General features: G+C 45.2%; 2 protein-coding genes across 4 annotated transcripts in view; one reads left to right on the top strand and one right to left on the bottom strand.

Annotated features, from left to right (window-relative positions):
* The window catches only part of DHX32 (DEAH-box helicase 32 (putative)), a 55,227-nt gene extending 41,485 nt beyond the window's left edge, over positions 1-13,742 (top strand). For all 3 annotated transcript variants that reach the window (XM_032608351.1, XM_032608350.1, XM_032608352.1), the window contains 5 exons: positions 8,243-8,434; positions 9,090-9,239; positions 10,920-11,107; positions 12,000-12,181; positions 13,205-13,742. In XM_032608351.1, the coding sequence (XP_032464242.1) occupies positions 8,243-8,434; positions 9,090-9,239; positions 10,920-11,107; positions 12,000-12,181; positions 13,205-13,376 (884 nt within the window). In that variant the 3' untranslated portion in view covers positions 13,377-13,742. The remainder of the gene's footprint in view (positions 1-8,242; positions 8,435-9,089; positions 9,240-10,919; positions 11,108-11,999; positions 12,182-13,204) is intronic.
* Positions 13,534-26,197, bottom strand: BCCIP (BRCA2 and CDKN1A interacting protein). The gene is made up of 7 exons (XM_032608353.1): positions 26,036-26,197; positions 22,826-22,900; positions 21,637-21,717; positions 17,719-17,808; positions 16,769-16,956; positions 15,143-15,317; positions 13,534-13,972 (listed from the first exon to the last, which is right to left on the bottom strand). Exons 1-7 carry the CDS (start codon positions 26,180-26,182, stop codon positions 13,802-13,804), a joined length of 927 nt encoding a protein of 308 aa, XP_032464244.1. The 5' UTR covers positions 26,183-26,197; the 3' UTR covers positions 13,534-13,801.
* Positions 26,198-26,334: the final 137 nt, after the last annotated feature.

Raw genomic sequence — 26,334 nt, 5'->3', positions numbered from 1 at the left:
CAGCTTCTCGTCTCTGTCTCTTGGTTCTTCTCTCTCCTGCTGAGTGCCTGAGTGAGTAAACGTCCCCGTGACGGGGAGGGGAACAACCTGTGATTCCTGCTATGTGACCTCTAAAATTTTGGTAGACTTTTCAAGGCCATAGGAAAGATGCCGTGTGGGGCCGTTGATTCTGGAAATGACACAGCAGAGCCTTGGACTCCTCATCTGACCTGCACTCTTGCTTAGAATCGGCACTGGGTCAGTCCCTCCCTCCGAATGGTGGACTTAACCCTTGTTCCAGATTAATGCCCTCTTTGTTTGTGAGCAGCCTTTCTGCAGGTACTGTGGCAGGAAAACGCAGATTCAGTATTGGAGCCTGGCATTTGGGGTTCCATGGGAAAAGGGCACCATAACGAAATTGTGATAATAGCCCTGCAAGTTACTATGAGTGATGGCACTGGGGGAGGTGTGTGACCTTGTAGTGAGCTATCCTACAGGGAGTACAGCTGCCACTGGCAATAGAACTTAATAAAAATGATGATTTGTTCATATTGAAATTGCCTTTGGAATAAAGCAGTGTGATTTTGCACTGCTTTAAAGAAGAGGCCTCACACTAAAACATTTATATCCCATTTGTTAGCATTATTTCCCATGGATTACACTTAAATAGCACTGCCATAAAGAACCCTCATCTAAACCCTTCTGCTTTTATCTAAGACAATTTCATGGGCCATACTGGGGAGATGTCTTAAAATGTAGAAAGTAATATTAGCAAATCCTATTCAGTTATTTATTATTATTCCTTCACCTGTATAATCTGCATTCATTAACTTCTTCTTTCTAATATAATAAAACCCCAAGAACTTCCTCTCTTTATTTGGTGTTCGGACCGAGAGCCGAATCATGAAGTTATGTCCGTTAGTAACTCTGTGTGCAGCCAACTCAACTCCAGGACATAAAAATGAGAAGTAGGTGCCCTTTGGGGACAGAGGCTGGCTGTTAAGCCAGATGGGCTTACAGGGACAGTTGCCAGAGATCCTGTAACTTACAATGCAGCAGCTTTGCTGATTTATGGAAACTGGTTTCCACACAACTTTCAGGAATTAACTTTGTGCTCCCAGTGCCCTCCTGCTCTGTTTAATCTGAGATGCTTATTTCTGCTGCTGCTTCTTGCACCTTCTCTGGCATGTCAGCTGTTACTTTTTTTTTTCCCCCCAATCTTATGCTCAGTTAAGTTTTTCTATTGTGCTGTTTGTTGAACAGAAATCCTTAATTTTTTTTTTTAATTTTATCTTTTTATACTGCAGGTTCTTATTAGTCATCCATTTTATACACATCAGTGTATACATGTCAATCCCAATTGCCCAATTCAGCACACCACCCCCCCACCCCCCCGTGGCTTTCCCCCCTTGGTGTCCATACGTTTGTTCTTTACATCTGTGTCTCAACTTCTGCCCTGCAAACCGGTTCATCTGTACCATTTTCCTAGGTTCCACATACATGCGTTAATATACGATATTTATTTTTCTCTTTCTGACTTACTTCACTCTGTATGACAGTCTCTATATCCATTCACGTCTCAACAAGCGGCCCAGTTAGTTCCTTTTTATGGCTGAGTGATATTCCATTGTATATATGTACCATATCTTCTTTATCCATTCATCTGTTGATGGGCATTTAGGTTGCTTCCATGACCTGGCTATGGTAAATAGTGCTGCAGTGAACATTGGGGTGCATGTGTCTTTTTGAGTTATGCTTTTCTCTGGGTATATATATGCCCAGTAGTAGGATTGCTGGGTCATATGGTAATTCTGTTTTTAGCTTTTTAAGGAACCTCCATACTGTTCTCCATAGTGGCTGTATCAGTTTACATTCCCACCAACAGTGCAAGAGGGTTCCCTTTTCTCCACACCCTCTCCAGCATTTGTCGTTTGTAGATTTTCTGATGATGCCCATTCTAACTGGTGTGAGGTGATACCTCATTGTACTTTTGATTTGCATTTCTCTAATAATTAGTGATGTTGAGCAGCTTTTCATGTGCTTCCTGGCCATCTGTATGTCTTCTTTGGAGAAATGTCTATATAGGTCTTCTGCCCATTTTTGGATTGGGTTGTTTGTTTCTTTAATATTGAGCTGCATGAGCTGTTTATATATTTGGAGATTAATCCTTAGTCCGCTGATTTGTTTGCAAATATTTTCTCCCATTCTGGGAGCTGTCTTTTCATCTTGTATATGGTTTCCTTTGCTGTGCAAAAGCTTTTAAGTTTCATTAGGTCCCAGTTGTTTATTTTTGTTTTTATTTCCATTACTCCAGGAGGTGGATCAAAAAAGATCTTGCTGTGATTTATGTCAAAGAGTGTCCTTCCTATGTTTTCCTCTAAGAGTTTTATAGTGTCTGGTCTTAAATTTAGGTCTTGAATCCATTTTGAGTTTACTTTTGTGTATGGTGTTAGGGAGTGTTCTAATTTCATTCTTTTACATGTAGCTGTCCAGTTTTCCCAGCACCACTTATTGAAGAGACTGTCTTTTCTCCATTGTATATCCTTGCCTCCTTTGTCATAGATTAGTTGACCATAGGTGTGTGAGTTTATCTTTGGGCTTTCTATCTTGTTCCATTGATCTGTTTCTGTTTTTGTGCCAGTACCATATTTCTTGATTACTGTAGCTTTGTAGTATAGTCTGAAGTCAGGGAGTCTGATTCCTCCTGCTCTGTTTTTTTCCCTCAAGACTGCTTTGGCTATTCGGGGTCTTTTGTGTCTCCATACAAATTTTAAGGTTTTTTTTGTTCTAGTTCTGTAAAAAGTGCCATTGGTAATTTGATAGGGATTGCATTGAATCTGTAGATTGCTTTGGGTAGTAGAGTCATTTTCACAATATTGATTCTTCCAATCCAAGAACATGGTATATCTCTCCGTCTGTTGGTATCATCTTTAATTTCTTTCATCAGTGTCTTATAGTTTTCTGCATACAGGTCTTTTGTCTCCCTAGGTAGATTTATTCCTAGGTATTTCATTCTTTTTGTTGCAATGGTAAATGGTAGTGTTTCCTTAATTTCTCTTTCAGATTTTTCATCATTAGTGTATAGGAATGCAAGAGATTTCTGTGCATTAATTTTGTATCCTGCAACTTTACCAAATTCATTGATTAGCTCTAATAGTTTTCTGGTGGCATTTTTAGGATTCTCTATGTGTAGTATCATGTCATCTGCAAACAGGGACAGTCTTACTTCTTCTTTTCCAATTTGTATTCCTGTTATTTTTCTTGTCTGATTGCCCTGGCTAGGACTTCCAAAACTATGTTGAATAATAGTGGTGAGAGTGGACATCCTTGTCTTGTTCCTGATCTTAGAGGAAATGCTTTCAGTTTTTCACCATTGAGAATGATGTTTGCTGTGGGTTTGTCGTATATGGCCTTTATTATGTTGAGGTAGGTTCCCTCTATGCCCACTTCTGGAGAGTTTTTATCATAAATGGGTGTTGAATTCTGTCAAAAGCTTTTTCTGCATCTCTTGAGATGATCATATGGTTTTTATTCTTCAATTTGTTAATATGGTGTATCGCATTGATTGATTTGCATATATTGAAGAATCCTTGCATCCCTGGGATAAATCCCACTTGATCACGGTGTATGATCCTTCTAACGTGTTGTTGGATTCTGTTTGCTAGTATTTTTTTGAGGATTTTTGCATCAATATTCATGAGTGATATCGGTCTGTAATTTTCTTTTTTTGTAGGATCTTTGTCTGGTTTTGGTATCAGGGTGATGGTGGCCTCATAGAATGAGTTTGGGAGTGTTCCTTCCTCTGCAATTTTTTGGAAGAGTTTGAGAAGGATGGGTGTTAGCTCTTCTTTAAATGTTTGATAGAATTCACTGTGAAGCCATCTGGTCCTGGACTTCTGTTGGTTGGAAGAATTTTAATCACAGTTTCAATTTCATTACTTGTGATTGGTCTGTTCATATTTTCCATTTCTTCCTGGTTCAGTCTTGGAAGGTTATACCTTTCTAAGAATTTGTCCATTTCTTCCAGGTTGTCCATTTTATTGGCATAGAGTTGCTTGTAGTAGTCTCTTAGGATGCTTTGTATTTCTGTGGTGTCTGTTGTAACGTCTCCTTTTTCATTTCTAATTTTATTGATTTGAGTCCTCTCCCTCTTTTTCTTGATGAGTCTTGGTAATGGTTTATCAATTTTGTTTATCTTCTCAAAGAACCAGCTTTTCATTTTATTGATCTTTGCTACTGTTTTCTTTGTTTCTATTTCATTTATTTCTGCTGTGATCTTTTTGATTTCTTTCCTTCTGCTAACTTTGGGTTTTGTTTGTTCTTCTTTCTCTAGTTCCTTTAGGTGTAAGGTTAGATTGTTTATTTGAGATTTTTCTTGTTTCTTGAGGTAGGCTGGTATAGCTATAAACTTCCCTCTTAGAACTGCTTTTGCCACATCCCATAGGTTTTGGATAGTCGTGTTTTCATTGTCATTTGTCTCTAGGTATATTTTGATTTCCTCTTTGATTTCTTCTGTGATCTCTTGGTTATTTAGTAACGTATTGTTTAGCCTCCATGTGTTTGTGTTTTTTATGGGTTTTTTTCCCTGTAATTGATTTCTTATCTCATAGCGTTGTGGTCAGAAGAGATGCTTGATATGATTTCAATTTTCTTAAATTTACTGAGGCTTGATTTGTGACCCAAGATGTGATCTATCCTGGAGAATGTCCATACGCACTTGAGAAGAAAGTGTAATCTGCTGTTTTCGGATGGAATGTCCTATAAATATCAATTAAATCTAACTGGTCTATTGTGTCATTTAAAGCTTCTGTTTCCTTATTAATTTTCTGTCTGGATGATCTGCCCATTGGTGTAAGCGTGGTGTTTAAGTCCCCCACTAGTACTGTGTTACTGTCACTTTCCTCTTTTATAGCTGTTAGCATTCGCCTTATGTATGGAGGTGCTCCTATGTTGGGTGCATATATATTTATAATTGTTATATGTTCTTCTTGGATTGATCCCTTGATCATTATGTAGTGTCCTTCCTTGTCTCTTGTAATATTCTTTATTTTAAAGTCTATTTTATCTGATATGAGTATTGCTACTCCAGCTTTCTTCTGATTTCTATTTGCATGGAATATCTTTTACCATCCCCTCACTTTCGGTCTGTATCTGTCCCTAGGTCTGAAGTGGGTCTCTTGTAGACAGCATACATATGGGTCTTGTTTCTGTATCCATTCAGCCAGACTCTGTCTTTTGGTTGGAGCATTTAATCCATTCACATTTAAGGTAATTATCAATATGTATGTCCCTATGATCATTTTCTTAATTGTTTCAGGTTTGTTTTTGTAGTTCCTTTTCTTCTCTTGTGTTTCCCACTCAAACAAATTCCTGTACCATTTGTTATAGAGCTGGTTTGCTGGTGCTGAATTCTCTTAGCTTTAGCTTGTCTGTAAAGCTTTTGATTTCTCTGTTGAATCTGAATGAGATACTTGCCGGGTAGAGTAATCTTGGTTGTAGGTTCTTCCCTTTCATCACTTTAAGTATATCATGCCACTCCCTTCTGGCTTTTAGAGTTTCTGCTGAGAAATCAGCTGTTAACCTTATGGGAGTTACCTTGTATGTTATTCGTTGTTTTTCCCTGCTGCTTTCAATAATTTTTCTTTGTCTTTAATTTTTGCCAATTTGATTACTATGTGTCTCAGCGTGTTTCTCCTTAGGTTTATCCTGTATGGGACTCGCTGCGCTTCCTGGACTTGGGTGGCTATTTCCTTTCCCGTGTTAGGGAAGTTTTTGACTATAATCTCTTCCGATATTTTCTTGGGTCCTTTCTCTCTCTCTTCTCCTTCTGGGACCCCTATAATGCGAATGTTGTTGTGTTTAATGTTGGCCCAGAGGTCTCTTAGGCTGCCTTCATTTCTTTTCACTCCTTTTTCTTTATTCTGTTCCACAGCAGTGAATTCTACCATTCTGTCTTCCAGGTCACTTATCTGTTCTTCTGCCTCAGTTATTCTGCTATTGCTTCCTTCTAATGTAGTTTTCATTTCAGTTATTGTATTGTTCATCTCTGTTTGTTTGTTCTTTAATTCTTCTAGGTCTTTGTTAAACATTTCTTACATCTTCTTAATCTTTGCCTCCATTCTTTTTCTGAGGTCCTAGATCATCTTCACTGTCATTATTCTGAATTCTTTTTCTGTAAGGTTGCCTATCTCCACTTCATTTAGTTTTTTTTCTGGGTTTTTATCTCGTTCCTTCATCTGGTACGTAGCCCTCTGCCTTTTCATCTTGTCTGTCTTTCTGTGAGTGTGGTTTTTGTTCCACAGGCTGCAGGATTGTAGTTCTTGCTTCTGCTGTCTGCCCTCTGGTGGATGAGGCCATCTCTGTTACTTTTGATTTCATGGCTCACTGATGGCTCGGACTCTTTTTCTAAATAGCCCATCTGTTTACTTCCCGGGACTGTGATTTCTCAAGGTCTCATCCTTGCCCGAGGGTCTCCAAATGAACAAGGAGTCCACCAGTGCTCCTGGCTAGTGCCCTGGAGAGGCCAAGGGGTCAGAATCCAAGAACGGAATCCCGAGGCTGTGCTCTTCTCAGTTTTAAATCTTGATGAAAGAAACCAAAAACAGGGACGTTCAGCTTTTCTCCTTGGTGGGGTGAAGGCCACACCCGAGTCCTCTAGCAGATGCCTGGGTTCTCTGCAGACTTGCTCACAGCCCACCTCAGCCCAGCACTACTTGCTTTCACAGTAACTGATATTTCACCGGCAGTCACGTGTCAGAGGTGGAGGCCAGGCCCGTTCCACGCTCTCTCCTCCAGCAAGAGGCCTGGGGATGCGAGGAGCTGCGTGCAGCACCAGGGGTCCTTCCCCAGCCCGCAGCGGGGTCTCTCCCAGTGTTCCCAGGTCTCTTGATGGGAATGGGGGGACTTTATCAAATCTGAATTTGGGACTGGCTTTTGAGTTACACAGTTTACTTGAAATTTTGAGAAATAGCTTAGTGGTCAAAGTTTGGGCAGCAAATAAGTAAATCTGTACTGTTCATTACCTTGAACTCCCAGCTACAAGGAGGTTAAACTGCTTCCCAGGTCCCCACAGTCTCTGTCTCCCGCCTGCCAGGAACATGTTGGAAGTGAGACAAGTGAAAGCCGTTGAGTAGCTCATAAATCCTTCCGTTTCTGGGGTAGAACAATCCAGCAGCTTCATGCTGTGTGATTTGCTTCTTTGTGAGGCCTGGTGAAAAACACATGTATTCATTTTAATGTGACTTTATTTTGCAAGGACAAGGAGAATACCTCACTTTGAATAAATGGATTTATCTTTGTAGGTGGCTATTAAGCATATATAATAAAACTACACCCTTATTGATGTCATATAAACTTATAAGGGAAATAAAGGGATGGAGAAAATTAGCCTTTGGTCCTTACTTGTACTGGCAGATAGCTCTTGCAGCATCCTTGTCTACCATTTCTGTCATCTGGGTCCGTTTCAATTGGTTCATTTTTCTCTTTATTATGGGATTATATTTTCCTGCTTCTCATGCCTCATAATATTTGTTGGATGCTAGACATTGTCCATTTTACTGGGTTGGATTCTGGGTATTTTGTATTCCTGTAAATATTCTGGAGCTTTGTCCTGGGTGGCAGAGTGATCCTTTCAGGTCTTGACTTTAGGATTAGTTAGGTGGCACTGGAACAGTGTACATGTGGGGTGTAGTTATTCTGTGTTTCCGCCCCACCCCCCCAGAGTCCCACGAATCATGAGACTTTGCAGCCTGGCTGGTGGGAACGGCCGTATCTGGATCCCGTGTGAGCACCGGGCGCTGACCCTCTGCTCTTCTGGATGGTTCCTTCTCTGGCCTGGAGTGGAGTGAATGGGCCCTGCTGACTGACTGAGGGGCTCTCGTACATCCTCTGAGTCCTCGCTCTAGAGCTCTCTCCTCTCAGGAGGTCCGACCTGCAGGCTTTGGCCACCTTGGTCTCCCCGGACCCTCAGCACCCTCTGCATAATTCGGGGAGTCTGGCAGATCCCCTTGGGTCCCCTCCCAGCACCGCAGCCTGGAAACGCTCTCAAGGCAGTATGCTGGGCAGCCCTCAGGCTTACCTCTTGAGGTGCCCCCCTCTCAGGAATCACTGTTCTTCGTTGCCTGATGATCTCTGTCTTGCGAACTCTTGTTTCATATATTTTGTTCATTGTTTGGTTGTTTTGTGTGGGAGGGAAAATCCAGTACCTGTTACTCCATCTTGGTTGTACGAGACTTTGTAATTATTAATTTTGTCTTCCCTATAGCACCGGAAAGCTTGATGCAGGCTTTGGAAGACTTAGATTATCTGGCAGCACTGGACAATGATGGAAACCTCTCTGAATTTGGAATCATCATGTCAGAGTTTCCTCTTGACCCACAGCTCGCCAAGTCTATCTTAGCATCCTGTGAATTTGACTGTGTAGATGAAATGCTAACAGTCGCTGCCATGGTAACAGGTATTCCTTCCACGGCTCTTTTGTACCGTGTATCTGCAGCAGGTATAGATTTAAATGAGATCCATTTGAAATGATAATGAAATATTTTAGTAGTTTGAAAATGTAGAAAGTTATAAATTGCCTTAATATGAAAAAATCTAAATAAAAACCCAGTGAATTTCTTAAAGCAGACCGGTGAAAGCATACCGAGTTCGCTTTTGCTGAAGTGATCGGCACAGATCAAGAAAAGCGTGTCACGTGTGCGTGTGTTTTATTTCCTACCACCTCATTCATCTTGGTTTATAGGTTTTAATTGATTCTTTTACTGGCAGGACAAACCAAAGGCTATGCCGCGTTAGGACCTGAGTTCTAATCCTGTCCCTGGACCGGGGGCTGTAATATTTACAAGCAGGGTGTCCGCTGTGCTGAGCAGACCTGAGAAAAGCTAACACAGGAGTAAGGAGAAGCACAAGATGACGGCTCACCCTACAGTTCTCTGATTTCTGTGTAAACAGGATAGCATGTTATTCACAGAGTAAGACAGGAGCAGGGCTACAAACGGCAGCGAGTCCCCATCCATCCGTTCCCCCCCACACACCCCCCACAGCCTGTTGTGCTAAAGGGCTAAAGGGCACATCTCATTATTGCTGACCTTCTGCCCTTTTGCATCTTAAAGCTCCTAATTGCTTTTCGCATCTGCCCCGGGGAGCAGAGGAGGCCGCCTTGTCTTGTTGGAAGACGTTCTTACATCCTCAAGGAGATCACTTCACCCTCATCAACATTTACAAGGCCTACCAGGACACGGCTCTGAATTCCACCAGCGAACGTAAGTGAACGCTTGGCCTTCTCACAAATTACCTCCCAATTCCACCTTTCCTTCCCCAGACGAAGCTGGGTTGTTATTCGTCCAACACCCTTTGTCTCCAGCCCCCCTGGTCCTTTGAGTGGGATGGCGCTTGAGGCCCTCAGGCACCCGCAGGTGAGCAGTAGAGACACGCCTCCTGCGCCCACAGAGGGCGGGCCTGCATCCACGGACCGGCCCCCAGCCCGGCAGCCTTCAGAGCGAGCTCACTGGGGACGCAGGGACAGGGGACACAGACCTGCACAGCACGGCTCCTGTCCTCTCGGGTCCAGGGAGGAAGGAAAGGAACTGCCATCTCTAGGTGCCCACCGGCCAGAGCTGTGCTTTGTGCCTTTCACAACATGGCATGCTCACTACTGGCTGGAGAGAGAATATGGAGCGTTCAAAACAAAACCAAACCCCAGCTCCAGGTAATAGTAATGAATAGGCTGATGAGCTGAGGGAGGCTGGACCCTGGCGGAGGAGGGGAGAGGGGCGGGGAGGGCGTCCAGGGGAGAAGAATGGCCTGGTGCAAAGCTGCGGCAGAAGTCCTGGGTACGTCTAAACCACGGTTCCCAGTGGTGAGGGAACGGAAAACTCCTCCACGTGAAACTCCTGTGCTGGGCCTTAAAGACGGGAAGGGGGTCTCTAGGGGCAGACGAGGCAAAGCAGTGAGGCGGACACAGCCAGAGGGGAGCTCCCTTCCTACCAGGATTATTCTCACCTTTGTTCTCCACGATGCTGCTTTTACCTCCTTTGCTCCAGCAGATGGTGTGGAAAATGTTTAAAGTGAAAAGTATGACGGCAGTCAGAGTGGCAGAGCAGGGAGTTAGTTTTTCAAAGCTGAGCAGAAAAAGTTGTCAGTGGAGCCAGAAAGTACATGAGGGCCTTGGCATCTTTGGAGGGCGAGCCGGTGGCGGTCGTCGCTGGACCAAGTGCAAGCACTCCTGTGGCTCCAGACGGGCCTGAGTAGACGGGAAGGACCAACGGAGGTCTGCAGCCCGCTCTGCCGAGGCCACGTGTGCTCCCCGGCCAAGGCAAAACTCTGGATCCAGCTAATCACAGGTGGCAAGAAAGAATAACTGCACCCTGATCCAGGGGACTGAATTTCGATATAAAATTTGCAGCTAGGGTAGGCGAGCTTAACTGTGACATCATTAATTCCCAAATCAGCCTAGTAGTAATCCTTTTCTTATAATTAAGTAAAGTATGTGAGAGATTTTCATGGATCACAGGTATCTGTACAGTAGGCTTTTTCCCTCCCGGTTTGATTGAATGTCGTGGGCACGTACATCCTCGCCATACGCACGCTGGACAAAATGTTGATCTTGAGACAGTCTCTTCTGCCTCTTATGAGCCAGGTGAGGGTGATATATAGTACTGGTCAGCGGTGGGGACCTGCACTTTATAGTTGGTGGGCTCGTGGAGTCCCCCACAGCCACTGCAGGTCCTGCCAGCCGGCACCCTCTCCCTTCCCAGCGGTGCCAGGGACAGCCACTCTCGCGGCCACCGAGGTCCCCGTCCTTGCTGCCTCCCTCGCACTCACTCGTGACAACCTTGTTAGGAGAGGACACAGAGGTACGCAGAGGCAGAGCGCCTTCCCAACTGGGCTCTCTCAGTTATGACAAGTCATTTCTAAATAGCTTTTTGTTTGTTCCTTCCTAGACTGTGTTGAAAAGTGGTGTCACGATTACTTCCTCAACTGCTCTGCACTCAGGATGGCAGATGTTATCCGAGCCGAACTCTTAGAAATCATCAAGCGAATCGAGCTTCCTTACACAGAACCTGCTTTTGGCTCAAAGGAAAACACTCTGAACATAAGGAAAGCTCTTCTGTCTGGTTATTTTATGCAGGTAAGAATGGATGAGGCCACCTGTAGTGTGCTCTTCACAACATTTCACAGATTGAGGACATCCTGTCAGAAACCTCCCACTTGGGGTGATTACTGTATTGATGTCAACTTTAAAATAAAACTAAAAACCTTTATATGTTACTGAAGATTTAGTACTTAAATATACTTCCCCTCAGGGGAACGGAGGACTCGACTAGAGTGTTCTGTCAGGAAGACCTTTCCCATCGCGGAGGAGCTGTTACAGCGTTCTTTGGCTGAACATATAGTCCCTCATCTCACCTGTTTGCTCCCATGTACCTGGTGACGTAACGCCCAACAAGAAGGAAAGGCGACAGCCCATTTGTTTCTTTCCCGGCGTGGAGGTTGACTAACCTAGCGCCTCTAAACCAAAGCAAGTTACAGAATTAGTATGTGCACCACCTGAACTCTAAAGCACTCTTAATGGAGAAAAAGGACATTTTCGCATGGATTTCCTCATCTGTATGGAAGAAGTACGGTTACCTGCATCTCAGGGTAATCCTGAGGGTTAAAGGAGCTAAAACGTCAAGTGTAAAGCACTGGACACTTGCGAGCGTGGTCCATAACGCGACAGGGAACGTGCTAGCTTTATTTCTGGACCAAAACATTCACCTTTGTAGCTGCACTATTTTGGCATGCTGCCCTGAAACTGATGAAAGTAGTTAACATCCTAATTATCATCACTGGCTCCAAGTTTTGAGCAAAACATGTTTATGTCTTACTTTCTATATCTGAAACTAGAAAACATGGGTGGCAAATCTGTAGTTTTAACTATTCTGTGTGAAGTATTTTGGAATTTTTAAAACAAGATATTTTTGTGTATCGATCTCCATATTAATACAAAATCCTTTTTTCTGTAAAACGCTGCCTTTCAGATTGCTCGGGACGTTGATGGGTCAGGTAATTACTTAATGCTGACGCACAAGCAAGTTGCACAGCTGCATCCCCTTTCTTGTTACTCTGTCACCAAGAAGATGCCAGAGTGGGTTCTCTTCCATAAATTCAGCATATCTGACAACAACTACATCAGGATCGCCTCAGAAATCTCTCCTGAACTGTAAGTCTGACGGAGAAAAAGGGGGTTTCTTTGAATTCATACATGAAGAGCAAAAGACAAATTTGGTTTTTCTTAACATTTTCAATATAAGTTATACTGCTACCAATCTAAATTATGTTGAGAGTACCTACTAAAGGCAGGTCTCTGTAGATGACTAAGAAATACTCACACCTCTGAGATTACAGCATAAAGAGAGAACACAGTATAGAAATGTACAGCAAAGCACGATGCACCTCAGGAGGAACAGGGCCAGCAGGTGCAGACCTTGAGCGTAGCGACCTCTCAAAACAGACAGGCCACTGAGACTGGAGCAAGTGGGGAAGGGAAGGGGTGGAGGCCAGGTTGAAGACAGGCAGGTAGCAGAGGTGTAGGGTATGGGCCACATAAGGAGTTTGGAGTTGATCCTAAGTGCAGTACAAAGCAACTGGAGACTCCGTTTTAAGCAAGGGCAACCTCTTCTCCATGTATCTTAAAGACCCCTCTGGCTGCTAAGTGAATGGGCTGTAGGGACAGCAGTGAGAATGGAGACTAGCCTCAGAGGCTGCTGCAGATGCCGGACCCACTGTGAAGGTACCACTACCACTTGGGCAGTGTGACGTTCTAGGCAGGAACCAGGAGTCACTACAGGTGTGTCCAGCTTCAGCAAATGGATATGGTATGGTATTAGTATTAGATGCAGATACTCCCTCTTATGCACCCAGAGTTCTCCCAAGCATCTGATGTGACCTGTCGCAAAATTGTGATGGGCCTTGGGGGAAGTGCCCGTTCCCCCCCGGTGATGAGAGTGGGGGGTGTCACTTCCGCTGTGTGGCATGACCCTAGAGGACCCAACTTATCCTAGAAATGCAATTGGATTGTTTCCATGTAAACCACAGAAAGTATTCATTCTACAAAGGCAGACCAAGCCACTGAGACGTTCACACTAATCAAAATTCTACAAGCAGATCCTCCAGGCCTGGAAAGCGTCCACTCGTTTGGTACCTCTCACCAAAAATAATAATAATAATTTTTTGTTTTAAACAGATTTATGCAATTGGCACCACAATACTATTTCAGTAATCTGCCTCCTAGTGAAAGTAAGGATATTCTACAGCAAGTGATGGATCACCTATCACCCATTTCAACAATGAAAAAGGAACAGAAAATGTGTGAGAAGTGCCCTGAAACTACTGAACAGAGATGCACTATACAGTGACTCTCAAGAACCTTCTACACAAAACCTGATGTGCAATAAATATCCCAAAGGCAGCCCAACAGCTGGTCCACTGGAGTGACGTGCAGACATGACGTGAAGATGGATGTCACACCCTGCAAAGCATAGTCTTGAAAAGAATACAACTTTTTGCATATTATTTAACAACTAAAAATAGAAGTTTTTATTGAATTACTACTCCATGTTTTTCTTCTTATTGGAAAAGTTTTTAATCAACCATTCTTAATTTGACCAAAATCTTAAAAAGCAAAGATATTTTGTAAATGTGTCACAGACACGGGTGACAGAATCCTACTTTTTGTAGAGGACCTTAATCTGAATAAAGTCATGAGTTTTTCAGTAAATCTCCACTAAGTCTTCTGGAAATTTTTACAAAAACAAGCCCACCACTGTCCATGGGAAATGGGTTAGACAGATAGATGTTCCTTCAGTTTATCCATGATTTCATTCATTTTGTCGCTTGGAATTAACATCACAGTTCGCAGGGGCTTCATTGGTACATCATCAAAGGACCATCGGCCTCCCAGACACGTGTCGCCCTCCTCCTGCACTGAGTAGTTGAACTTCAGGATTGCCTTCTAAACCAAAGAACCATAAATTTAAAATTCAGACAAGCTAAAGGCAAAACTCACTTAATTGATAACAAAAAATACTATGTTTGGCATGTGTAATAAGACTGACAGCTAAATGAAGCAAAACACAGACTCAAGGAAGCTCAAATGGGACAGTCAGGCAGACGTTATAAAACACTCACCAAATAGATTTCTAACTTACATGAAGAGTATGGATAGAAGTGTTCCATTTCTAAGAGGGGAACAAGCAGCTAAGTAATATTAACAGTACTACCCACCTCTATACTGTTTACAATTCTGAAGTCGCTCATCTTCTTGATCTCATTTGATTCTCAAAATAATCTCATGATACACAAGTGAAATTAAGACTCATGAAATTTGACAGTTAATGAGAAGAATCATCTTTAAATGCTGGTCTTACCCACTGTCCCAGCTGCTTCCTCAGCATAAAGCTGTTGTGTGAAGACAGGCAGGTCCGCGTAACCAGCCCATCTTAAAACACCCGTTACATACGTCCCTGACATGGTCTGCCTGAAGTGCTGAGGCACACATTTTTAAAAATTTAATTTTCACTTATTTACTTCCTGAAAAACAAGGGCAGAGCTGAATGTACAGTGCTTTAGTCCTTAGTGGACACCTTAAAATAAGTGATATCGTCCAATCCAGGAAAATATGTCCTCCTCAGAGATGTATTTAACATTTTTGAGAGGAAGGCAGCATAAGAAAGTAACATGCTCTGGTATCTGGTTGTCCGTCACAGCACAAGCTTTTACAGGGAGAAAGTGCTAGAAATCCCACCAATGGGGTGGCCTCCAGGACTAAGGGCACAGGGCGGCACATGAGCCAGCACCGGGAGAGCAGGGTCCACCCCGTCCTCCACACCGACCAGACAGTGGCTCCAAGCTCCCTCGGACTCAGCGTCCCCCATCTGTGCACACAGGCTGATGTTCACCTCCCAGACCGGTTTGAGAATAAAGATCTCACGGTAAGCATGTCGTCAGCATGGTAATCACCTCCTCCCCACTCTCACTGTGTTACTAGCTCCTAGCTGCTGTAGATACGGAAGTTTAAGAACAGAAGGACTTTGATATAAAATGGGAGAGCAATAAATCCTGATTATTATCAAGAAAATCCTTATTTACATCTAAACAAAGAGATGGAACAGGATGGGCTTACCTCATAGAAAAATTCTTCTTCTGCATTTGCAAACATTAACTCATCTTTCTTTTGGTTGCTCAGTTTCTTTTTGGAATTGCTTTTTCCTGCTTCCACAAACGTCTTGCTAATCAGAAGGTAGAAGTAACACTTCCCACATGGCTTGTTAGTTTTGTGCGCCTCTGCTAGTTCTTTCCTACGAGGCACACACACACACAAGGTTTGGCTGATGGGTGAGGCGAGATCCATCAACAAACCAGAGCACAGAGAAAACCAGTGAGGCCTCTTCTCTGGGTTCTGCTGTGACGCAGGCTTAATGGACAGACATTAGATCTGGATGCTTCTAAAGCAGTGAGTTTTCTTTATGCATCCAGGTGCACATTCAACTGATTGTGGCAGCGCCTTTTATAATAAATGGTACGACGACTCTCACTCAGATTATGCTCTGAGCTGTGGATACACAGCAACTAACAGAGGAATCTCAAGTTCACACGTCACTGCTCTGTTAAAAATACCTAAGAATCTGGATTTTCTAAAACAACAAACATTTAACTGACGCACACAAAGGCACACGGCCATGACCAATGCCATTACAGCATGTGACCACTACAATCTCCAATCACCACGTCTGGGACTCATTTCTGACCTCCTGCAGGAATGGCCAGACAGATGCCCCAAACTACCACAGTCAATGAGATAGCAATGAAGCCTTTAATTCTTTCCCTCCTTTCTTTAGATCATACAATAACCCCGTGCGTCTGACTAAACAAGAATGTAAAGAAGCTCAGAACAACCCTCTGCGGCTTTCTTCAAGAGGACCAGGAGAAAGCAGGTCACGCTCTCCTGAAACCAGACATGAGCTCCAGCTGATCAGGAAAAAGACAACGCAAAACAAAACACGCTTAGGCCCCAGAAGTGCGATGTGAGTATTAGCTGAGGGTATGAGAGTAAAACTAAAAAGCGATGCGTCTCTGAAGGAAAAATGGGAAACCGAAAGGCCTTCAGACTGTAGTTACATTCGCACCAACTATTTCCAGGGAGATCACAAAGAAGTGCCATGACCTCTGAGAAATAATATTCCGTAAAGCCTGGGGGCCTGCCTGTAATTTTATCCTCCTCTATTTCAAAGCACGGGCAATGCCAATTCTTAGCCCTTCTTACATTTAAAATATTCTCGTAAACTTAAAACTCCTGAATTAAAACACAAAATAACAAACCCTGAGGAGCCAGAGATGCAGTATCAGGACCATGGTTGCATTAGTCATAAAATATCCCAGTGGAATTTAGGAGTTGTACTGTTTGTTACTGTTGTAATTATTCAACATTTCGTTTGTGTTACAGAAATCTATCCGTGAAGAGGGTTAAAAGCTTTAGTCAAATGGAGGTAAAAAGTCTACATGAAACTCAATTTTTATACCATTTAAATCTCTAAGATTATGAAGCCTGCTATCACAATATCCCTAAGTAATTAAAACTCTTTTAAAAAGCCAATTATTAATAATGCATGCATCTCACAGGCACTCTCACCACTCATGCTTAAACCAAGGGCAGAACTCTTTCTATACCAACATATTCCATTTGAATCACATTTCTGAATCCACTTGGGGAAAAAACTACCATTCAAAGGCATCTTCCAAAGTGTCTTACTGAAGCTGTTGGTGCATGGGCAGCGCTATCTGTGCAGGAACGTTAATGAATCTTTCACTCAGCAGAAAGCCCACAGGCCTGGTGGCGTCATTGAAAAGCTTGTCCAGCTGTTCAACCATACTCTTTTCACAGTTCTTCTCGCACAGGCGTAAAATAAACTCTTTAATTTGTTCAGCAAACGGGGTACCCTAGAAAGCAAAGAGAAGGCTCACTTTTTATTACAGGCCATCACTTACAGGAGAAAACTCCAAAGTGAGAGCTATCACTTTTTATCTTACAGGTAAGGGCAGTTTTCTGCCAAAACCTTTGAAACCTTATATGTCGTCAGTGTTGATTGCTTAAGTATTTCTCTAAAGTAACTACACCTGGTTATTTACCATCCCATAATCAAGGGTCAGAGAAGGTTATACTAACACTCAGACATGCTGGGATGGAAATTCTAATCCATCTCATAAAGACAGATGGAAGTAACTGGAAAAGTTCAATTAAAAATTATGATAAAGTATAGCCTGCATCTTATTCTAAGGAGGGGAAGCTGCTGGTTGTTTATTAGAACTCATCAATGAGTCAATAAAAAGTAATGAATGAAAATACAGATAAATGTCAGTAAGTGTCCTCAACTTCAGAAATCAAAACAGCTGCAGAGACAGCAAAACAGCTCCTGTGTCAACACCAACATCAGGACACCCATTCCTGAAAAGCCAGGTGACGATTCTCTATACCACAGGCAGTAAAGACTTTAACTGGGTACAGAGTATTCAAAGGAAAACAAAAACACCTTCATACTGAAAAAAGGATTACAATAAGATCTCACAAGAGCACACATATTTATAGTTAATATCATGGTCTTAAAAGATATAAAAGATACTTTTATCATGCATTAAATAAAATTAACTCCTGAGGGTTTGGCCTAAGGAATAACCATTCTGATGCCAGTCAGGGAAACCCACCTTCCTTTCAGTTAAATTTAAAAGGCTTATGAAGCCAAAAATCCCATCTTCATCCATATCATCATCGCTGTCTTCTGAAACATCCGTTTGCTATTTTAAAAAGAAAAAAAAAATTAACTTTATATTTGGTTGAAAAGAAGTGCAATACCAAGTCTTGGAATCCAGGCCTCGTTTATCTTTCCACTTTTCAAACGATAACTTTGTTTTACTGTCATCACCTCAGAAAAGCACCGTGGGCTAAAACTGTGTGGTCTTGTTCACATCACTTTACCTCCCTTGATTCTGTCCTCTTCTTACATTCTGGATGATCTTCTGCTCTAAATTTCTTTTTACTAGACTCTTAAGACATTTTCCTCAATGTCTTATAAATCCAGAACAGATAAGACCTCTTGAAGGAAACCATTTTAGTCTGTTTTCTAAGTGGTCTGGCTGGAGCCAGCCCAGCCTTGTTTCTCTGTGGGTCCACCACACTGTCTCACCTAAAACGCATGCTTCCTGACCACCACTGGGGTGGTCCCCACCACTGGGGAAGGGGAGCAATGCCTCCCTGTGCATGGGTAGGAGAGAAGAAAACGAGGGCAAGAGAGGAAATGAGGAATCGAGAAAACAGAACTAAGAGTGAGATGCTCGATTCCACCTTGAACTTCCTGGCTCGGCTGTACTCGACTCGACACACAGTCCACATTTTCTTCTACCTGTTGCTTGTTTGCTCGTCCCAGCTGTAAACTCCTCTGGCAGCATCCCCGGCCCCCGGCACAGAGCCAGGCCAGACTAAGTCCTTGGGGAACAAGCGCTGAATGAATGAAATAAAATGAGGCTGCTGCTCTTCCACCGAAGGACAGCAGGGACCCGGGACGGCCCGTCTGTCCCTGAACTTGTTCTGTGCGAAGCGGCACCAGCACCACGGGCTCAGCCAGGTGCGGTCGGCAGCGCCAGAGCGCCCCCCGGTGGCCGGGGCCTCAGGGCAGGAACAGAGAGCGGAGCGGAGCCGTGGGGCGGAAATCGAAGCAGACAGAGCTGCGGGACGGGCCTGGGCTCCCCGGAGGCCGGCGAGGGAGAACGCGGCTCCCGGATCCAAGCTGACGGTGCCACGGAGAGGGCCTCAGGCGAAGGGGCAACCAGGCTTCACAGCAGAACACTTCCACTGAAGCTGGCGGTGCGGGAACACGAAGGGGGGGCGGCTACGGCGAGGCCCCGAAGGCCTGGGTCACCGCCAGAGCGGCTGCCAGACGCGGGAGAGAGGCCTCGGGCTCAGCAACGCAGCAGGGCGCCGAGGCAACTCAGGAGAGACTGACGCAGTCCCGGCGAGAGGACCAAGGGCACGTCGGCTCTTGGAGGAGAGGGGAGAGGAGCGCAGAAGAACGTACTGCGTGAACCCGCCCTGGTCCTCCGAGAGCAGCACGGCAGCTCCCGCGCACGTCAGAGGACCCCCGGCCACGGTGGCAAAACTTGCGTGGTGCCGACGGACGGAAAGCCGGGGCAGGAAGAAGGCCCCCCGGTGTGAAGCCCTGAGACCCCCAAACCCCCCGTCGGTGAAAAGCAACGAGCACCCCGGAACCCACTCGGCCTTCCTCCCCCTGGACAGGCCGCCAGGCGCGCCCCGCCGGCTGCCGCTGCTCCGTGGCGCGGGCCCCGCCCCCGTCTCCCCCCCCCCCACCACCCACCGCCCCTCCCCGGCCTGGCCCGAGGCCTGCCCCTCCCAGCCTACTCCTTCCCTCTCCCGGGCCTCTTCACTCAACACAATTCTTCGTGGCAGCCGAGTTCTGAGCAACCCGCTGCACGACACCCGGGCCCTGAGACTCCAGCCACGCACACGCAGTCCCCAGCCCACCTCCCCTTCCCCCGGAATCGCCTTCTCTAGAAGAGTCCAAATCCCCCCAGTTCCAAAGCCTCCAGAGAAAGCTCTGGCAGTCCCTGTCCTAGGAACAAGAAGCCTGGGTCCCTGGGACACCTCAGGTGTCTCTGTGGAAGCCAAGGAAGCCATAATTGTAATTTAGACTTATTTGTGTAATTATCCAATGAAAGGCTGAATCCCCCGACTAGAGAATAAGCTTTTTCAAAACTAAAAGCAACTGCTTCTCATCGGTATGCATCAGGTCTCAGGACACTAACCAGCTAGAGCTCACGAGTGTCTGCTGACAGAGCAGGCAGCTGCTTCTCCCCACCGCACTAATAAAGGGATGCTACCGAGGTGTCACCCTCTCATCTTCCTGACGCTGTGTGCTACAGGTTCTGAATGTTGGCAGCAGGTCTGAAAAGCGTCTGTTGTATTTAGTAATGAAGATGTTGGTGATCCCATCAGTTTCAGGACATTGGGAGAGTGTTGGGGGTAAAAGCCAGATTAAGGTGTTTAGGAGAGGAGGTGGAAATCAAATGCAAAATATCTTTCAAGAATTTTGGCTTTGAAAACCAAGTGAGATGGCTGAAGGTGAGGTCGTCTGAGTGGATGGAACCTTAGACCGAGGTGGAGTTATTTATTTTGCTTTTTTACAATAAGCTAGACGATAGGTGCTGGGAATAGAAAAAAAGACTTCAACGGGGACAGTTACGCATAGAGTACAAGCCATGCGCCAGATGCCGTTCTGAGCATCTTCTCTTGTTCACCACCCCCCCCCCACGCCTACGAAGCAGGCACCATCCTCATCGTCAGAGATGCCCGCGGAGAAAGATGAAGGTCACCGTGCAGACTGCATTTTCCACAGAAGGCTGAAGCGATTTTTCCTATCCCACATTCTCTTCTGACAAAGTGACCTAGACACTCCTCCCACTGAGGGGGGCGATCCACGTGCCCTCCCCTTGGACCTGCACAGGCCATCACGTCTGCTGATCAAATGAATGGTGGAAATCACCCGGTAACATAAGATGCTCTGCACTTCTGCCTGGCTCTCTTGGGTAGGGAGGCCCACACTACAGAGACTGAGGCCCATGGTTCCAGCTGGGCTCCCAACAGAGACACAGGAGTGAACCATCTTGCAAGGAAATCCGCCAGCCCCGCGCTGAGCCTCTGCAGCTAATGTGCCCGGAGCAAATACGAGCTGTCCTCACTGAGCTCTGTCCAAAGTGCAGAGTCAGGAAATCCGCCAGCCCCGCGCTGAGCCTCTGCAGCTAATGTGCCCGGAGCAAATACGAGCTGTCCTCACTGAGCTCTGTCCAAAGTGCAGAGTCACGGGCCAGAGTACTGTTGCGGTCCTGACTCGAAGGCGCAGGGCAGTCTGTCAGGCGGCAGAAGAAACGTAGAGCCAGCGGAGAGTACACGCAGAGGCGGGATTCATCCCAGGCCTGCTCCCTCCTCCTCCAAGTGCCACCCCCTGCTTTGCATGACACCACTCGAGGCTTTCCCCCTTTTCCCTCTCCTGTCACTCCTGAGTCTCCCTGGCAGGTTCTGCCACTTAGCTCATCCCCCCAACTAACGCTGTCATGACCAGACTGTCCCTGCCCTCCATGGACAACTTCAACTACTCCCACGACTTCAGTGACCATTTATGTGCTGAAAATGCCCCAGTCTCCGGCTGCTGCACAACATCTCACTTGTATGTATCACAGGCAAATCAAACGCAAAATGTACAAATCCAAGCTCGTGTTCCCCTCTTAACCTGATTCTCCTCCATGCTTGCTACCTTGGTTCTCCAGCCAGACACGAGGGTATCATCCTCAACTCCTTTTCCACTCACTCTCAGACCCAACCATTCATTAAGCCCCGTCGTATTTCACCTCCCCAGTATCTTCTGAATCAGCCCACTTCTCTCCCTATCCGCTGCCACAACCTAGATCACTGCATTTAATAACCCTGAATTGCTGGGATGGCCTTCTAACCAGTAATACTTTCCAATTTGAGTTTCTGGCCTACTTGCTATAAAACAGGAGGAACTTAGGATAAAGAACTAATTTAATCAGAATAAACGCAACTGTCCTGCTTACCTTAATCACACTCCCGATATGGTTCTGTTGAATTAAGAGATCTGTTAGTTCTGCAGTGTTCACAGGAGCTTTTAGGAAAAGCTAAGAGGAGAAAAAAAATATATTTTAAATTAAAACCAAAGTATGGGACTTCCCTGGTGGCAGAGTGGTTATGAATCCACCTGCCAATGCAGGGGACATGGGTTCGAGCCCTGGTCCGGGAACATCCCACATGCCACGGAGCAGCTAAGCCTGTGCACCACAACTACTGAGCCTGCGAGCCACAACTACTGAGCCCGTGTGCAACAACTACTGAGCTCAAGATCCACAACGACTGAAGCCTGCGCGCCTAGAGCCCGCTCTCCACAACGAGAAGCCACCGCAATGAGAAGCCCGCGCACTGCAATGAAGAGTAGCCCCCACTCGCCGCAACTAGAGAAAGCCTGCGCGCAGCAACGAAGACCCAACGCAGCCAAAAGTAAATAAATAAATAAAAATAAATCTATTAAAAAAAAACCTAAAAAAAATAAAACCAAAGTATGATTTCTAATAAAACTTCTAATTTCCATATTCAAATAAAAATAATGAAATTTCAATGATTTGACCAGGAAGATGACCCAGAAAACAATCCCAAGAGGAAAGAAAAGCCAGAGCAAATCAAAGCAGTCAAGGCACAGAAATTTGAGACGAGGCAGAGCCGGTGGTAATACAGGGGGTCTTGGGGAGGGGAGCGGACAGGGAGGAGACGCGAGGGGAGGAGGGTGGACTGGACACCGGAGGCTCTGAAGGGTGGCGAACCAAAGCCATCTTACGTGGAGTAAAGGAATACAGAGAAGCAGCAAGCCTGCTGCTTGTGGCACCAGATGGTGGAATCAGTGACAGGCCATTATGTGAGAATTCCTTTAACCCCACAAAGCTTAGAAATGAATTAGAGAAAAAGAGAATAGCTCTAATAATTAAAATAGGAAAGGGAGAGTATTTTAGAACACAGAATACTTAAATATTTTAATCAAAGGAAGGGGTCTGGGAGTAGAGGCACAAATAGGGGAGTTAGCCCTGGAAAAGAAAACAATTCTTCCTTCCAGGCAAAGTGGAGAGGGTAGAAATGGGAATTCTAAAATAGAAAAAATGAAATCTGACAGAACTTATATCGAATGGCCTGGAATTTCTTAGAAGAGCAAATGCGTGTGTAGTGAATAAAAGACAATACCTGCTGCAGTAATTTCTTAATTCCGTCGTAATCGTTATCTGAGATAGAATAAGCTTCGAATTCAATATTCACTTCCTGTAAATGACACACAAAATAGGTCATCATACATAACTCACTAAGATAATTCAGGCATTATTTTCCCTCCCCACCTCATTCTTTTTGGCTCTATCTCCATCTGTGGAACATGCCAGAAAAAGGACAAGAAGAAGAAAATGTTACCAAAAGAACTATAACTGCCTAGGCTTCAAAATAAGCAAACATTGCCAAGACTGCCATCTGCACAGATGACAAAGCACCTTCACACCATCTCCTCATTTGAAACAAAAGCCTGAGAAGAACAAAGCATTCAGAGTGACCTAGTTTTGATGTTGAGAAAGTCTGTTCTGGATAAAGCAAATGAGAAATTATTATTTACCTGACTGCAGCAAGAGTGAGCAAAGAACAAAATCACTTCAAAAGTCCTTGGCATTGCCTAGAGCTTGATTCAGCCCATGGATTTGAGGCCACGCTTCATTCACTGGGCAAGAATTACTGAGTACCCCTCTGTACCAAGCACTGTGCCAGGCACTCAAGATGAAAAGGTGAGCAAGGTAGACATGAATGATCATGCCCTCCTGGAGCGTATGGTGTAGGTGGGAATACCGACATTAAGGAAACAGTCATGGAAATAAATATAGGCTTACAACTATGCATGCTATAAAACACAGGTGAATGGTGCTATAACAGCTTAAGAAATAGGAGGTTGGAAATTCAGGAAAGGCTTCCCTTAGAGAAGTGACACTTGAGCTGGGAACCTAGGACCAGTAAAGAGAGCTCCTGGCACAGCACAGACGAAGGCCCTGAGGCAGGAGGAAATATGGTGAGTACAAGTAACTAAGAGGTGTGTGTAGCGAGGCTCCCTGATCTATCTCTGTAAAACAACAATAACAGACTCTAAGAAGCAACGCCACTGAAATATTCCATAGATAAATGTAAGGATTACTTCACTCCAAAAAAAAAAACTTAAAGGCTTTTAAGTGCTAAATAAGATCAGTCCTTGAGGATCCTAAATCGTGTATTATTAGCATTACTATTATTGCTGGAGGGTAAATTCCCACAAGCAGAATTACTGAATCAGAGCATTTATACACATTTTAAAGTTCTGATGTTGTCACATGGCCCTCCAAAAAGGGTGCATCAATTTATAGTCCCACCAGCAGTATATGTAAGTGCCTATTTTCTTACACTATCATCAGTGATGGTCACTACACAAATTTCCAACCACTGGCAAACTGGTAGATTATCCATGTTAACGCAAGAAGCGCTGAGTTCTATAACCCGAAGTTAGCAAAAGCCAGTTAAAGATCTAAATAAAAAACGGTGAGACCGCATTTAAGGTAAGGGGCCAAAGTAAAGAGCTGCTTTGTAAGGGAAAGCTCTGTTCCACGGAAAATATATTATATACCCACACCACAGTCACAGCACTAATCCTGCACCCATGCTTGCCCTGCTCATGTTTATCTCTGACTTTATTCCCCCATCAGCCTCTTCCTTATTCTGATCCCGCCATATTAGCTGTCTCTCTGTCCAATAACCATGAGGACTTTGGATTTTCATACAAATGAAATGGGAAGCCATTGGAGCGGTCAGAGCAGGGAAGTGAGAACAGATCTACATTTTTTTCTTTTTGGCCGCGCAGTGCGGCACGCAGGATCTTAGTTCCCAGACCAGGGATCAAACCCATGCCCCCTGCAATGGAAGCGCGAGGAATCTTAACCACTGCACAGCCAGGGAAGCCCGTATACCTACGTTTTTAAAAGATCTTTCTGCTGTGGGTGGAGGAGAGATTGTAGGGGAACAAGAACGGGAAAAGGCATGCCAGTTAAAAGTTACTACAGAAGTCCAGGCAAGAGATGGTGGAAGGGTGGACTTTGACCGTTGCAGAATCACTGATGAGAAACGTCTGGATACTGAAGGTAAAGCCAACAGAATTTACTGAGGCGGGATGAGGAAAAGGGAGGAATTACAGTTAACTTCCGGGTTTTGGATTTGAGCAGCTGGTGAATTTGGCAACCATTTACGTAAGCAGATACGTTAGAGGGTCCCTGAGAAAAAGAACCAGAAATGGCTTTCTTGACATAAGAGAGTCCTAGCTCCTCCTCAAATGATATCCGTAATATCTGAGTTCTGCAGGAATTAAGGCCCCCACCCAGGTGGAGGACCGAATGATGATGCTGACCCTCCGGACTTCAATCAGCTAAAGCTTGGACTCCGTTGACCTTTGCCCCAATTTTATGCTGAATTCGCCTCTGCTCAAGCCCCCTCATGAATATGCACGTACCCTTAGCTTAAAACATCAGCGCTGCTGTTTGGGGGAGACACTGCTTGGGGAAAGACCCCCGGTGTTCTCCTTACTCTTGCTACAAGTAAGAAATCCTTCCTCCTTCTAATCTTCAGCGTGGTTGTGCTTACTGGCTCGATCACCCACCAAGAGGTGAACCCAGTTTTCAGGTAACATTTAGAGAAATGGCAAAGATTAGGATCAGGGGCATAAATTACCAACTCTGCCCGGCGGGTGTTAAGTTCAGGGCTACCTATTAGCCATTCCGGGGTCTTCAGGACCTTTCCGTCCTAATTATTCATTCAACGAGTGTTACTACCTCTAATGCCAGGCTCTACGGTAGGAGCCAGTTCTAGCAGAACATATCACCAGGACTTGGTCTGACGGGCAGAAAAGACAGCTTAGTTGAGATCTGACCAAGGACGGGAAAACACTGCAGGAAAAACGCAGCGCGCAGAGAGGAGAAGGAGGCTGGCCTTCGAGAAACGGGAAGACGGCCGCCATGAGGGAGGCAGGCACCGCGAACCCAGCGTGGGGGGGCTGCGCGGGGAGGGCAGAGGATGAACTCGGGGCCCCCGGCAGCCCAGAAGGATTTGGGGCTTTAGCCTGAGAACTAAAAAAGGCCACCGAGGACGGTGCCGTTGCGGCGGTGGGAGGGCCCACGCACCCGGCCGGGACAGGACTTTTGAAAATAACTTTCTGTGGCTGCAATATGTAAAAGACTGAAGTGGAACCTCAGTGAGAACCTTTTCTCACCTCCAGTTTCTGCTTAAGGACCCTCAGGTACGGGGAAGTCGCTACTCCAAGCAGCTCACACACTCACATGGTTTTGGTTGTTGTAAAGTTTTTTCCCAGACATAAGCCAAACCGGGGTCGCGCGTGTTTCTCACCTCATTGACGACCTCGTCGTCTTCATCCTCCTCTTCGTCACTGTCTTCGTTGTCTTCGTCCTCATCCTCGAGTTCATCATCCTCGTCCTCATCGCGCGGAACCGAAAACCCGCCGTCCAAGGCACGCCGCTTGGGCCTGGACGCCATGCTGCCGGCCCCACTGCGCCTGCGCAACTTCCATGAGCCCGCCCTTCCGGGCCCACCCATTACAAGCGGAGGGGGTAGAAGGTCACGAAGAACCTCGGAGCGGAGTCGGCGTCAACCCACTGCCCCTGGTGGATTCCACAGCCTTGATACCT

Source organism: Phocoena sinus, chromosome 16, assembly GCF_008692025.1.
Source record: "Phocoena sinus isolate mPhoSin1 chromosome 16, mPhoSin1.pri, whole genome shotgun sequence".
Lineage (NCBI taxonomy): Eukaryota > Metazoa > Chordata > Mammalia > Artiodactyla > Phocoenidae > Phocoena > Phocoena sinus.
Note: the sequence above shows the minus strand (reverse complement) of the source record. Positions and strands in the feature narration are given on the sequence as shown.

Excerpts from the sequence above, each read along its gene's own strand:
- BCCIP (XM_032608353.1), bottom strand. The coding sequence starts at position 26,182 with ATGGCGTCCAGGCCCAAGCGGCGTGCCTTGGACGGCGGGTTTTCGGTT. Across the intron at positions 22,901-26,035 it reads ACGACGAGGTCGTCAATGAG|GAAGTGAATATTGAATTCGA; the intron begins GTGAGAAACACG and ends TGTCATTTACAG. Across the intron at positions 15,318-16,768 it reads CCCATGCACCAACAGCTTCA|GAAAGAACTAGCAGAGGCGC; the intron begins GTAAGACACTTT and ends TGTGCCTCGTAG.